This window comes from Rana temporaria, chromosome 3 (assembly GCF_905171775.1).
Source record: "Rana temporaria chromosome 3, aRanTem1.1, whole genome shotgun sequence".
Lineage (NCBI taxonomy): Eukaryota > Metazoa > Chordata > Amphibia > Anura > Ranidae > Rana > Rana temporaria.
In genome coordinates this window covers 427,558,444-427,571,095 of record NC_053491.1, presented here as the reverse complement: position 1 = coordinate 427,571,095, position 12,652 = coordinate 427,558,444, and the positions used below count along the sequence as shown (strand labels likewise).

The window sequence follows — 12,652 nt, the reverse complement described above, 5'->3', positions numbered from 1 at the left end:
GGCTTTTATATTGTGGTTGTGTACAATCAAATTCAATAAAGTGTATTTTCTCCAATAAATTGCAGTTGAAAATACTGTGTGACATAAAAAATTGCAAAACCAACCATTTTATTCTCTAGGGTTTCTGCTAAATATAGAATGTTTGGGTGTTCTAAGTAATTTTCTAGCAAAAAAAAAATGTGAATTTTACATGTAGGAGAGTGTCAGAATTGGCCCAGTTGGCAAGTGGTTAAAGAATGTTTACCTTTCATAATTCTACATGTTACAGTCATGTTCAGGGTGTAACATATTTTGAAAGGACCGCTCCCCCACTTTGACAGCTAGCAGGGGCTCTTCTCCCCCCGCTAGATGTCACAATTTAAAAAAACGTGGACATGTCACACATTTACAGTGTTCTATGAACTACTACTACTGATTGTACGTAGCTGAACACAGAGCAATTGGCTGCGGTTTCGGGACAGATGTCTGAGCCTGGACGCAGCTGACTGCGTTTATCCGTCACCATTATTGGCAGCTTTTTTTCTATTGGTCCAGTGTGGGCATCCTCGGGGGGGGGGGGGGGCTGTGCTGATAATGATCAGCACAAACCCCCCCTGACAGAGGAGCAGCCGATCGGCTGATATTGAAACCACTTTGCCGCCGTCTTTTTGCATAAGGCGGGCGGCAAGTGGTTAAAGGAAAGGAGTTGTAAAGGCAGAATGTTTTTTTATCTTAATGCATTCTATGCATTAAGATAAAAAAGCTTCTGTGTGTAGCAGCCTCCCCAGCACCCACCTAACTACTTACCTGAGCCCCATCTCTCTCCAGCGATGTCCAGGACACTCCTCCTGATCGGCCGAGACACAGCAGCTGCGCCATTGGCTCCCACGTATGTCAATCAAAGTTAGTCCTCCAATCAGGGGAGAGATGGTGGTGGGGCTGGGTTGGGGCTCCGTGTCTAAATGAATACACAGAGCTCTGACTCTGCTCGGGTGCCCCCATAGAAAGCTTCTGGCTGAAGGGGAACTTAATAGGAGGGAGGAGCCAGGAGAAGCAAATAGGGACCCGAGAAGAGGAGGATCTGGGCCGCTCTGTGAAAACCAACTGCACAGAGGAGGCAAGTATAACATGTTTGTTTAAAAAAAACAAGACTTTACAATCAGTTTAAGGTGGCTCTTTGAGCTGCAAGCAGGTCCTCTGTTCTGTTTTTTTTTTCTTGGGCCTATTAGCATAGGTTGCTGTTTTGCCCACCGCTCAGTTGAACTGCTTTTGGACATCCCAAATGTTAGGATTTCATGTGACTCTCAATGGGGGGGAAAAAAAAGTAGAATTTTTGTATTCGTACAATTTTTTTTATTGGCATCCATTAAGGGCTGCAGGTCTCGCCCTTCCCGGTTTATGATCTTGCACTTGGTACTGCTTTGCTGGTATTGGGGAGGGGTCAGTGTCCAATCCTGTAGGTGGCAGTAAGCCTGAAGGTTAAAACACCCTATGTCCTTCAGTGGATTAAGCAAAAAAAAAATTGAAAATGACAGCAAAACAACGTTGTCCTAATGGGCTTCATATGTTTTCACATGTAAATAGCCCGATAAGTGGAACACTGAGGGTCATTCATTGTACTGCTGCATGTAAGAAATGATTTCAGTGCATAGGGGAATGGGGGTGGTGGTAGTTAGCCCTGCAGCAGGCTGTATATGCATGAAATTTCACCCGATACAGGAACATGTAGTGCCCACAGAGCAGAGTAGTTCAGTTGTGGCAGTACATCTTTGTCAAAACCTTGATCGTTGCATTTGACCAGGTGATATAAATACTTTAGGACTAATGTATGTTTCTTCGGTAGCCTGACTCTTCTTCCACTATAGGAACCTCAGTTGCTGAACAATACATTTCTTTGAAGTATTTCTCTCCTACTTCCTATTTAGGGCCTTTTGTGGATCGTGGAAGTCCGTGGCAAGGTAAGTGTTACATCCTTTCATTAATAAGTATAAATTATTTAATTGGCTTTTTTTTTTATGACTTACAATTTGCATTTTTAGAAATGTCATGCCTTTATATGTAAAGTAGAACTCCAGCCAACCCCTCCCCCTTCCCACCATCTGTGCCCCCTGAAAAATAAAATTAGTTTTTTGGTGAGAATGGCCTTCGGAGTGTGGTCTCATATGTTTCCTACACAACTGACAATTGGCAACGGCCATCCAAAGTCAAGATGGGCATCTGGGATGGTGCATATTGTCATTGTTCAGCCTTCACCAATCCTTGTTGTTTTTGCACAGGGTATGTATTTTGTGAACCAGTGATGGATATGGGTGGCCCTGGTCCCAGCTTCAATCAAGTATTTGAAATGCCGCCTGATTTACCACCTGTACCTGACAGGTAATCTTATTGTACAGATTCCATCATGTCTTGGGCTCAGGGTGGTTAAAACCAATGATTTTTTTATTAAAATTTTAGATTTTTTTTTTTATCAAATTTATTTTAATAAAATGCTGTTGGAGTAAAAATCTAAAGATAGTTGTTGTTTGGTTTTATTTTTTTATTTTATTTTTTATTATTTAAGATACTTAAATCATTTGGTTTATTCAGCATGAAATTGGGCTTAGTTATGTAGCATGAGGCTGTATATTCTGCAATATTTACATTTTTTGTTAACTCATTCAATGAATCCAAGCTCTGCAAGCTGAGATAACATGCACTGCATTGATGCATTCACACAATTTCACGGTAACCATGAGATAAAACAAAGTTCACGAATATTCCTTTATCCTATTGTTTTGCAAACTATATGATTTGAATCAGTTCTGATATCGCTGTTTTACTAACCTGACAGCTTATTATTCTTAATAGGAAACCTTCATTTTGTTTGCAAATATTAAAAATTCTAACTACCAGCAAGAATAAGTCCTTACATTTAAAGAGCACCTGTCATTTCCAATCCATCATGGCAGCGCCTTTTAGCAGGCATCCACTCACCTGCTGCCGCCACGTCCCTCACCTTGTTGTGTCACTGCTGCATCATATATGTGTGTGTTTTTTGGGGGTTCTAAGTAGTTTTCTAGCAAGATATACAGATTTTTACTTGTAAACAAAGTTTCAGGAAAGGCCTGGTCTTAAAATGGTTAAATTCAATAGATAATTTCCTAGCAGGCTCAGCTGTATAGTGCGGTATGGTGATTGTTTAGCCCCTATCCATGTAATCCATTATTACTATTCCCTTTGTATCCTATAAACCTGTTATTATTAGTCTAGCAAAAGTCACACAACCTTCATCTTCTTTTTAGCTGAGTGAGCCATTGTGGTTTCATTGTAGCCCCTGGGATATAGCCGTATGCCAATGTTTAATCCATTGTTACAAACAGCTGTAAACACTTTCTAGGCTAGCTTCACACAGTGCAAGAGTGTCCAGTGATACCAAATTCAGTTTTCAGATGCTCTGGGCGCAAGTGCGTGGCATCCTTTTGTTCTTTTAGAATGCAGTTAACTGTTGATTTTTACATTCACTTTAATTAAAGGGGTTGTAAAGGTTCATGTTTTTTCACCTTAATGCATCCTATGCATTAAGGTGAAAAAACATCTTACGATCAATGGCCCCCCGTTTTACTTGAGAATTGGAAAGTCCCGCATTGCATAAGCGCTATTCCTTTGCTCGGTCTTCTCGGCTCTTCTTGGCTCTTCATTGGATAGATTGCTAGCAGCACAGCCATTGGCTTGCGCTGCTGTCAATCAATTCCAATGGCGCGAGGGCTGGGGGGCAGGGCCAAGTCCTGTAGTTGGCAGCTATGGACGCCAACTACAGGACTCGGGAGCACACCCGCAAGGAACCCCCTTGGGAGAGCGCTTCCCAGAGGGGGTTATCAGAAGTGGGGAGGAGCCAAGACAGCTGCCGTGGGACCCCAGAAGACGCCATTCGGGGCCACTCTGTGCAAAACGAGCTGCACAGTGGAGGTAAGTATAACATGTTGTTTTTTTTTTTTTTTTATTCAAACCTTTACTATCAGGTGCATATATAGCTGCTTTGGTGTTTTTAGTATCTTCTCTGTACAAAGCTTGCTTTATCTGCTCAGTGGTACATTAATTTGACGTGTAGAACACTGCTTTCAATGTCCCTCAGGGTAATCTTGTAATGTCCTTGCAATTTTGACATTTCTAGGCTCGCTTTTCACCCTGAGTACGATGCAGGATGGCACAATGAAATAGGCAATGCCCGTACATCCTGGGACAGAACTGGTGGGACCTATGAAGGCTTTCCATGGCCTTATGACCACAGAAATGCTAGAGGAGTAAGTCAATACAACAATTACAATCAAATGTATATTATGTTTGGATGTGCATAACTTTATGGGAGAATTGTCTATTAATTTTAAAAAAAATGTCCGAAAAGAGCAAAAAATGTGTTGACCCTCCCTCCAGTTTTTTCTTGGCAGGTTGTTTATATGTATGTATTTTATCGTGGCAGTTTTATTGGGTCATCTCCATAGTGTTCAGCGTCTGTACTACTGACAAAGGGTTGTCCTATTACATATGTGGGCATCAGCAGACTTTCTATGCAAACATTAAAATGTAACCTATTCTTACCCTTGGTTAACCCTTATTAGTTGTGGTTAAATCCTTTCTTCCTTTATTTTATTTGTATTTATTTTTTGTCTTATGTTTTGAGAGTTACATCTTAAAGCCCAATACGAACCAATTTTTTTTTTCTTCGTTCAACCTGGAAAAAACAGAACCACTGTACTAACAATTAGATGTTAGTACAGTGATCTCCCTTGCTGTGCTATTGTGTTCTGACAGGGGGATGCCCCCTCCCCCCACCAGAACACTCTGGTCAGCGCGCTCAGACATTCAGGAGCTGGTTGGCTGCTGGTTTTCCAGCTTGCTTGTCCAACAGAAGCCGGCCGATTGGTTGGCTTCTGTTGGACGGGTTGAATGTCAGACAGTTTTTATTGAGCTAGCCAAGGTCGCTGACATTCGGTCATGATAATGATTGATTTCCTGACACAATTCTCAGGGCGAAACCCATTTCTGCTGTTTGACCCAAATCCTGGGAGCATGCAAACCAGAGAGTAAGCTCTGTTCCTTTCGGTGTCCAGCCAGAGAGAAGGCCAAACCCATTTATTCCATAGCCTTATAGACAAAATGACATCACAAAACATATGCATACAGATTGGTTAGTTTCATACAATTCAGCCCCTTATTACACGCCCCCTGTGACGTCTGTACTTGGCATCGTGGCACACATTCCACAGCACATGTAATGTCCTTTGTGTAATGTTCATATACAGGGGCCTCAAACCCAAGGTTTCAGGGGCAAAGCACAAAGTACAAACAGTCCACGTGTCATTCACTCATATGAGTTCCATGCACAATCGCCATATTTGTTTCCTTCAGTGAAGCGAGGAAGAAGAAACAGGAGGAGGTTTTAGAGCCATCTGTTTCCTATTATTAGTCCTTCTGTATCTCCATCCAAGTTGAAATGTACTTATAACTTTAAAACATTATCTGTTTCTTCATGTAAGGATAATAACACTTGTTGCAATACCCGCACACATATATTTATCAAGAAATAAAACAATATAAGGAAAGAAAAACAAAATTTGAGTGATTTTAGCACAAAGTAGCATATAATAAAATATTCATTTTATTTACCTCCACCACAGTCTGTGTTTGCTAGGCTTTGGGCTATACTGGCATCTGAAGCCTGAATGCTTTGTTTGTGAAATAAACCTTCCGCCTGCATGCAATTAATATGTGATAGCGTTACATATGGGGGATGCGCCATTATGGCATGCCAGCAATTAAATACAGCCGCTAAAGCACTTCCAAAACAAGCTGCTGCACAGCATATAAAAGTTTACAATTGCAAAGAATTTGAGTATATTGGGGGAAACAAATGGTACACCCTAGCCAATGAAAGTTTAAAATGAACACACGTACAAATCACAATTGAATACTTACAGTAAACAGTGCAACAATTTTTTTTTTTTATCCACTAGTGTCAGTAGAAGATTGTTAAAAAAAAATGATTAACCAGAAAGCCTTAAGCACTTCAATACTGGGCATTTTCACCCCCTTCCTGCCCAGACCTATTTTTAGTTTTCAGCGCTGTCACACTTTGAATGACAATTGCGTGGTCATGCAACACTGTACCCAAATGAAATCAGTTTTTTTCTCCACAAATAGAGCTTTCGTTTTTGGTATTTGATCTCTCTGCGTTTTTTATTTTTTGCGCTATAAACAAAAAAAGAGCGACAATTTTTTTTTTATTTAATAAATATCCCCAATTTCTTTCTTTTTTTAAATAAAGCAAATGTTTTCCTCAGTTTAGGCCGATACGTATTCTTCTTCATATTTTTGGTAAAAAAAAATCACAATTAGTGTTTTATTGATTGGTTTGCACAAAAGTTATAGCGTCTACAAAATAGGGGATAGGTTTATGGCATTTTTATTTTTTTTACTAGTAATGGCGGCGATGTGCGATTTTTTTTTTTTTTTTTTTTTTTTTTTTTTTTGACCATGACATTGCGACAGACATATCGGACACTTTTGACATGTTTTTGGGACCATTCACATTAAAGGCCCATACACACAGTCTGACTTTTTGCCAACAAACTTCAAAATCAGGAAGTTTTCAAATTAGTCCAATCGTGTGTACGCTCCATCGGACAAACTTTTTCGGGTTTAAGTGGACAAAAAGTTTGGTCTGCACACAGACAAACTTTACGTCAACAAGAGTCCGATGGTGCCTAGTCCGACCGTGTGTACAGCAAGCAATCGGACTTTTGTACAAACGCGCATGCTCGGAAGCAAAGACCAGCCGGAAGCGTTCTGTCTGGTAGAACTAGTGTTCGTATTTGAAAGAGCACATTCGTGACACGGCAAGTTCTGAAATCAAGAAAAGCAGCGCACATTCTCTTCTTCTTTATAATGTGATAATACTAAAAGCTGCTTTGCTGGTGATACTGACGGAGTAAAAACAAATGTCTTTACTCTGGATTAGTATATTTTGGTTATATGAATCAAACATATTTTTTATATATTTTTTTGTGGGTCAAGTTGGCACAACCCCATTGCGCAACATGTCTGCTTGATGAACGGACGTTTACACACACACAGATCCACGGTCCTGCTGTGAAAACGGACATTGCGACCGTCGGGCACACGCACCGGGTCCCGAGCGATGCGTCGGCGCGCGCCCCCTAGCAGCCCAGGAAGCCCAGGGCGTCATATGACGTCCACCCGGAGGGATGAAAGGTTCCTGCCAATGTAATTTTACAATGACTCGTAAGGAACCAGTTAAATTGAGTGTCAGATTATTTATTAATTTTGACATTGCTTTGCATTAAAATCCAAGTCATCATCTGGCACCGTTGTATGTATTACAGAGGTAGGTTACTGTTTGCTGTGATTATTCCATTATGATTTAGGTTTATTTTTGGGGTAGTGTGTACTGTTTGCACTATGCCATAGCTGACAAAATGATGACATGATCAGGATCTACTTTGATTCTTTTTTGATCAATAGTGAGGACCGGAGCTGTCAGTGCAGTGTCAACTGCTGGCTGCCAAAGTGGGCTAGCAAAGCAGGGGAAATGCTTTGCAGGCTCATGGGGGGGGGGGGGGGAATAGGTGAACTTAACCTTTAACCTCATCAGTACTGGGGACTTTCACCCCCCTTTTCAGCATTGTCACAGTTTCAATGACAAATGTGGTTAGCTGTGGCCAATCACAGGGTGCCGTTGTGCTGTCTGTACCATGTGATCACTGTGACCAATCGCAGAGATCAGCATAATCGTACACAAGGGATGGCATGAATGAACGCCAACCATTGTGTACAATTGTCATGTGATTGGTCACATGGTACTGGCAGCGGTCAGTACACTAATCGGTCATCTGGAAGCAGTACGGCACGTTTCTGGGAGGACGTCCACCTGGAATTCTAAATCTCCCACCTGCTCATCCTTTGTCTATAGGCTGAGTGAGAACTGGTTAGCTGCAGTAGTGAATGACAGACAGAACAGAAAGAAAAGTCTTCTATGTGTATGCAGACACCATTTAAAGCAGTATTAAACCCAAAAACAAAAATGTAATATATTGCAGCTTACCTAGATGTGATGGTTGCATCCGTTTTTTAAGGCTTTTTTCCTTTACTATTTAAAGTAGAACTAAAGGCAAAACTTTTTTCCTTATTTTAGATTACTAAAGAAGGGTTATAATCCGTGTCAATTTTTTTTTTCCATATGTGTGTCATATGAGGAGATTTCCTCTTCCATAGCCAAAGCAGCAAGTGAGGGGATATCCCTCCAAAGTGAGGGAATCTGTGGTTGTCACCAGAACTAGTGTCAGAATTGGAAGATTTACCCTTTATTTCTGTTCTAGGGAGAACCCACATTTGTGATTTTTCTTTTACTTCCATTATTTTGACGATAACGGTAAATATGACAGAGAGGGTGAATGTCCCCAATGAGGGCGCAGACCGCAATAGAAAAAAACTTGACGAATGTTCCAATCCCTCTCCGCTCTATCCAAAGCAAAAAAAATTACTTTATACTTTAAAATGAACAGGGGTGCTTACAATAATCACCTTTTATTCATGTATGTACAACCTTTGTGTTAAAAAGAAAAAACTATTGCTTTAACTGCTTAAAAGGTGTTAGCAGGAGTTAAAGGGGTTGTAAAGGAATTTTTTTTTTTCATAATAAGCATCCTTTACCTGCAGACATTCCTCTTTTCACTTCCTCATTGTTCGTTTTTGCTCAGAAGTTGCTCTATTTCTTCTCTGTTCTGTTCACTTCCTGCTTGTCTGATTTGTGACTGACCACCGTGAAGGGAGGCTTTACTGCGGTGGTCCGTAACGTGCTCACCCCCTCCTGGGAACTACATCTGTGCGGCAGGACGCTCTCTACGTGTTAGAGACTTCAAGGAGGTGTAATTTACTGGGCGTGCCGCAATTCATACTGGGAAATGTAGTTCTTACATGAACAAATGATGCAAACCAGGAAGTGAATGAGAGAACAGAAACTAGAATGTCGGAGGTGATATAGATGAAGGAATTTAATAGGTATTTACTATTTTTTTAACAGAATTATATCATTACACTATTCTGTCTGTCTACCTTGCAGACATTCATTTTAGGCAAAAAAAATGTTTCCTTTAGTGACCCTTTAAGCTTTCATTTTCTTTTCAAGTTTATCTATATCTGCTAGTGCATCTTCTCCCCGGTGGATACATTCAACCGTTGGCAAAAAGTATAGAATCACCATTTTTTTATTGTGTATAAAATAAAAAAAAAACGAATCACTGACGTGCCTCAAAACTATTTTCAATTTTCCATTCCAACATTCTAGCTTTAAGAAACGTTTAAAAAAAAAAAGAAAACAAGTCAATTGCAACTGTTTTTGCCGATCAAGCAGAGGCAAAATAAATGAATCACTCAATTCACGGGAATATTATGGAATCTCTATTACATCTGCTAATTAGTCTACAGTTACAAAAAAAGAGTGTTTGCACTCCTTGGGGAGCTGTTGCACCAACCTGACATGAATCATGCTTACAACATGAGAGATGTCAGTTGAAACAAAGGAGAGGATTATAAAACGTATTCTGTCATGGAATGTTGCAGAAGATGTTGGTTGTTCCCAGTCAACTATGTCAAAAAAATAGTCTGGACCTCAACCCAATTGAAAATCATATGGTGGAAATGAAAGAAAATTGATCCATTAGAAGCCGGATTGATGAAGAATACTGTTTGCGATCGTTAAATCCAAGCCTCAGAGAATTCAAGCTGTTATAAAAGCCAAAGGTGGCGCAACAAACTACTATTGGTGTACTGTACTTTTTTTTCACGATTACATAATATTTTCCTCAGAATTGAGCGATTTCCTTATTTTTTTTCCCCTCCTGCTTGACCTGCAAAAACAGTTGCAATTGACTACAGTTTTCTTTCTTTTTAATTTTTTTAAAGTGTTTCCTAAAGCCAGAAGGTTGCAATGTTAAATCAAAACATTGTTTTAAGGCATGCGTGTGATTAGTTTTTTTTTTTTTTCTACACAATTGAACGAACATTTGACAAGAGTGGCGATTCCATACTTTTTGCCAGGGGTTGTAGTTATGTAAAGTCGGCCAACAATTGGTCCAGTGCGTTTGCCAGAGGTGGACAACTGAGTGTGGGCTATCTTGTAGATATACTCATGTGTCTGCCAGTGTGTGAGCTAAGCCTATTGGTCCAAATGACCATGCCGCTGTTGGGCAGATGTTCTCCGGTCATGTTGTGACATACACCCATGTGGTCCTGAATGGCCTACACTTTGACAGACCCCAGACTTGGTAACCAGTTTGATACTGTAATTAGTGCTATTTATTGTCACACTTCTGGTTCTCAATGAGCATAATGTAGAAAGATATGCATGTTGGAGACCTGGGCATATTGTGGGATTTTATTATATTGTATAGTAATTCATAGATATATTCCATTCCCGTAAGGGGATTGTCTGCTAATTTTATGTGTTTTAAAATAAGTATTGGTGTACAAGTTGATTTTTTTTTTTTTTTTAAGTCAGCAGCTACAAATACTGTAGTTGCTGACCTTAAAAATAAGTACATTTACCTGTCCAGCGTGCCCGCGATGTCGGCACCGAAGCTGAGCTGTCGCTCGACTCTCGGGTGCTGCTGCTGCCATTTTCGAAAGGGTATTACTTCCTGGTTCCCGACTGCGCATGCGCGACTCGCGCTGTGCAATGCCACTGGTCCCTGCTGTCTTCTGGGACCAGTGTGTCTCCCAGAAGACAGCGGGGGTGGGTGCCGGATGTGGCGTAGACTCCCGCAGATAATGCGGCAATCTATGCCCGGAAGTGGGTCCAAATACCTGTCTTAGACGGGTATCTGCACCCCCGTCCCCCCTGAAAGGTGCCAAATGTGACACCGGAGGGGGGGGGGGGGGGAGACATCCGGACAGCGGAGGTTCCATTTTTGTGTGGACTTCCGCTTTAAAGGAGAACTATTTAAAGGAAAAAAAAGGCGGGTGGGGCAGTTAGCTCTAAGGAAGCGGGTACACACTTAATGCGCATCAGGAAGGATATAGGTAGACGGCAGGGGGCTGCATGCTGCTGAATGGGATCAACAGTTTACTTTTTCCTTATCAAGTTGTTAAAGTAGGTCCTTGGATGAATTGTATTAAATATTCTATTGTTAAAGTACCTTTTTGTGAGCATAAGAGATTAATCTGCAATAAAATGCCATCAAACATTGTATATCACACAGTGCTGGTGCCATTTCTGTTTGTTCTGTAGTGTTCTGCCTGGAGTTAGCCTGAAGACAATATGGTCCATACCTTTTGTAAGAACTTATTTCTTTGCACCTATCGGTGCACTAATTGGGGTTTTTGAAGATATTGGACTGTAATATTTTATAATATTATTAGCAAATTGGATTTTATGTCCTTTTTTTTTTTTTATTTTTTTTTTTTTCACCAACCTATGAAATTTTTTCTGCTAAACATGCAAAATGTCTCTTTAACTTACATGACCATCTTTGCGAACTCCACAGATGGATGATCGCTTTCAGAAAAAAAAAAGAAAGAGGATCTTTTCTCCAGTCCAGCCGGCCCCGGTAAAGTTTGACAAGAAAAGTGATGGTACGTTTTTCATGTCTTAAATTATCCTATGCTCTTGAAAACCTCTCCCTCTGTCAGCTTGTCCTCCTGATCTTGGGTCCATCAAAAACTCCCTGAAAATACACTTCTTCAAGGAGGTCTGTTTTCTAACTTTTTCATTTGAAATAAGAACTCTGATCCTTTTGTTGTCTTTGTATGATGCTGCTTTCTTTAAAATTTTGATGAGGTTTTCATGTTCATTTCATATGTCTGATCAATTGTTCACATATTTCTTCTAGGACCTTCAAAGATACAACAAAAACAAAGCATACAAATGAGCCAACCATCCACAGGACAGGTTAAAGGCGTGAGTATATTGCTTACTGCCTTTGCCAAAAGAGACTTTTGTATATGTTGTTTTTTTTTATTTTTTTTCCTCCAAGGTACTGAGCCTGGCACAAACCTGGAAAACTAAAACGTAGCAATAAAAATGACAAAATGCAAATGAGAGGTTACTTTTGTGCATGTAAATGCATGTCAAAACAGTCAATAGATGCAAGGTTATTGGCAGCTGAAGTTTTATATGCTCAAGTTTTGACCCAACCCCTTCTGAGTTTAAAGGCTGGTACACACGGGCCGAATATAGTCCGGTTCAACCGAACTAGCCTAACATTCGACCAGTGCGTACAGCAAAAAATGTCCTTCGTCCATATAGACAAAGTTCCAATACTCAAAGCAGCTCTCCAATCAAATAAATGAAGTATGGCCAGCATTCACATGTAAAAACAAATGAGAAATTGGTAGTATTTTAGGTGATAAGACAGTTCAATTGATAGGTGAAGGATTCTACTTAATGATTGATAGGCATATACCATCCACCAATCAATCATTAAGTAGAATTCTTCACCTATGAATTAAACTGTCTGATCGCCTATCAACATACTACTGATTTATCCTATGTTTTTACATGCTGGTTATACTTCATTTATTTGATTGGAGCGCTGCTTTTTAGACACTGAGATTATTACAGTGTGTACAGCAGCCTGTCTAACAGAGGCCGGCTTAACGTTCGGCTTCTGTCAAACGGGCA

At 40.3% G+C, this 12,652-nt stretch overlaps 1 protein-coding gene across 1 annotated transcript in view; it reads left to right on the top strand.

Moving 5' to 3' along the window:
- Positions 1-12,652, top strand: part of LOC120933202 (A-kinase anchor protein 8-like) — a 50,245-nt gene that overhangs the window by 19,479 nt on the left and 18,114 nt on the right. Inside the window, exons 3-7 of the mRNA XM_040346274.1 lie at positions 1,905-1,937; positions 2,256-2,355; positions 4,130-4,259; positions 11,517-11,604; positions 11,862-11,929. Coding sequence (XP_040202208.1) covers positions 1,905-1,937; positions 2,256-2,355; positions 4,130-4,259; positions 11,517-11,604; positions 11,862-11,929 — 419 coding nt within the window. The remainder of the gene's footprint in view (positions 1-1,904; positions 1,938-2,255; positions 2,356-4,129; positions 4,260-11,516; positions 11,605-11,861; positions 11,930-12,652) is intronic.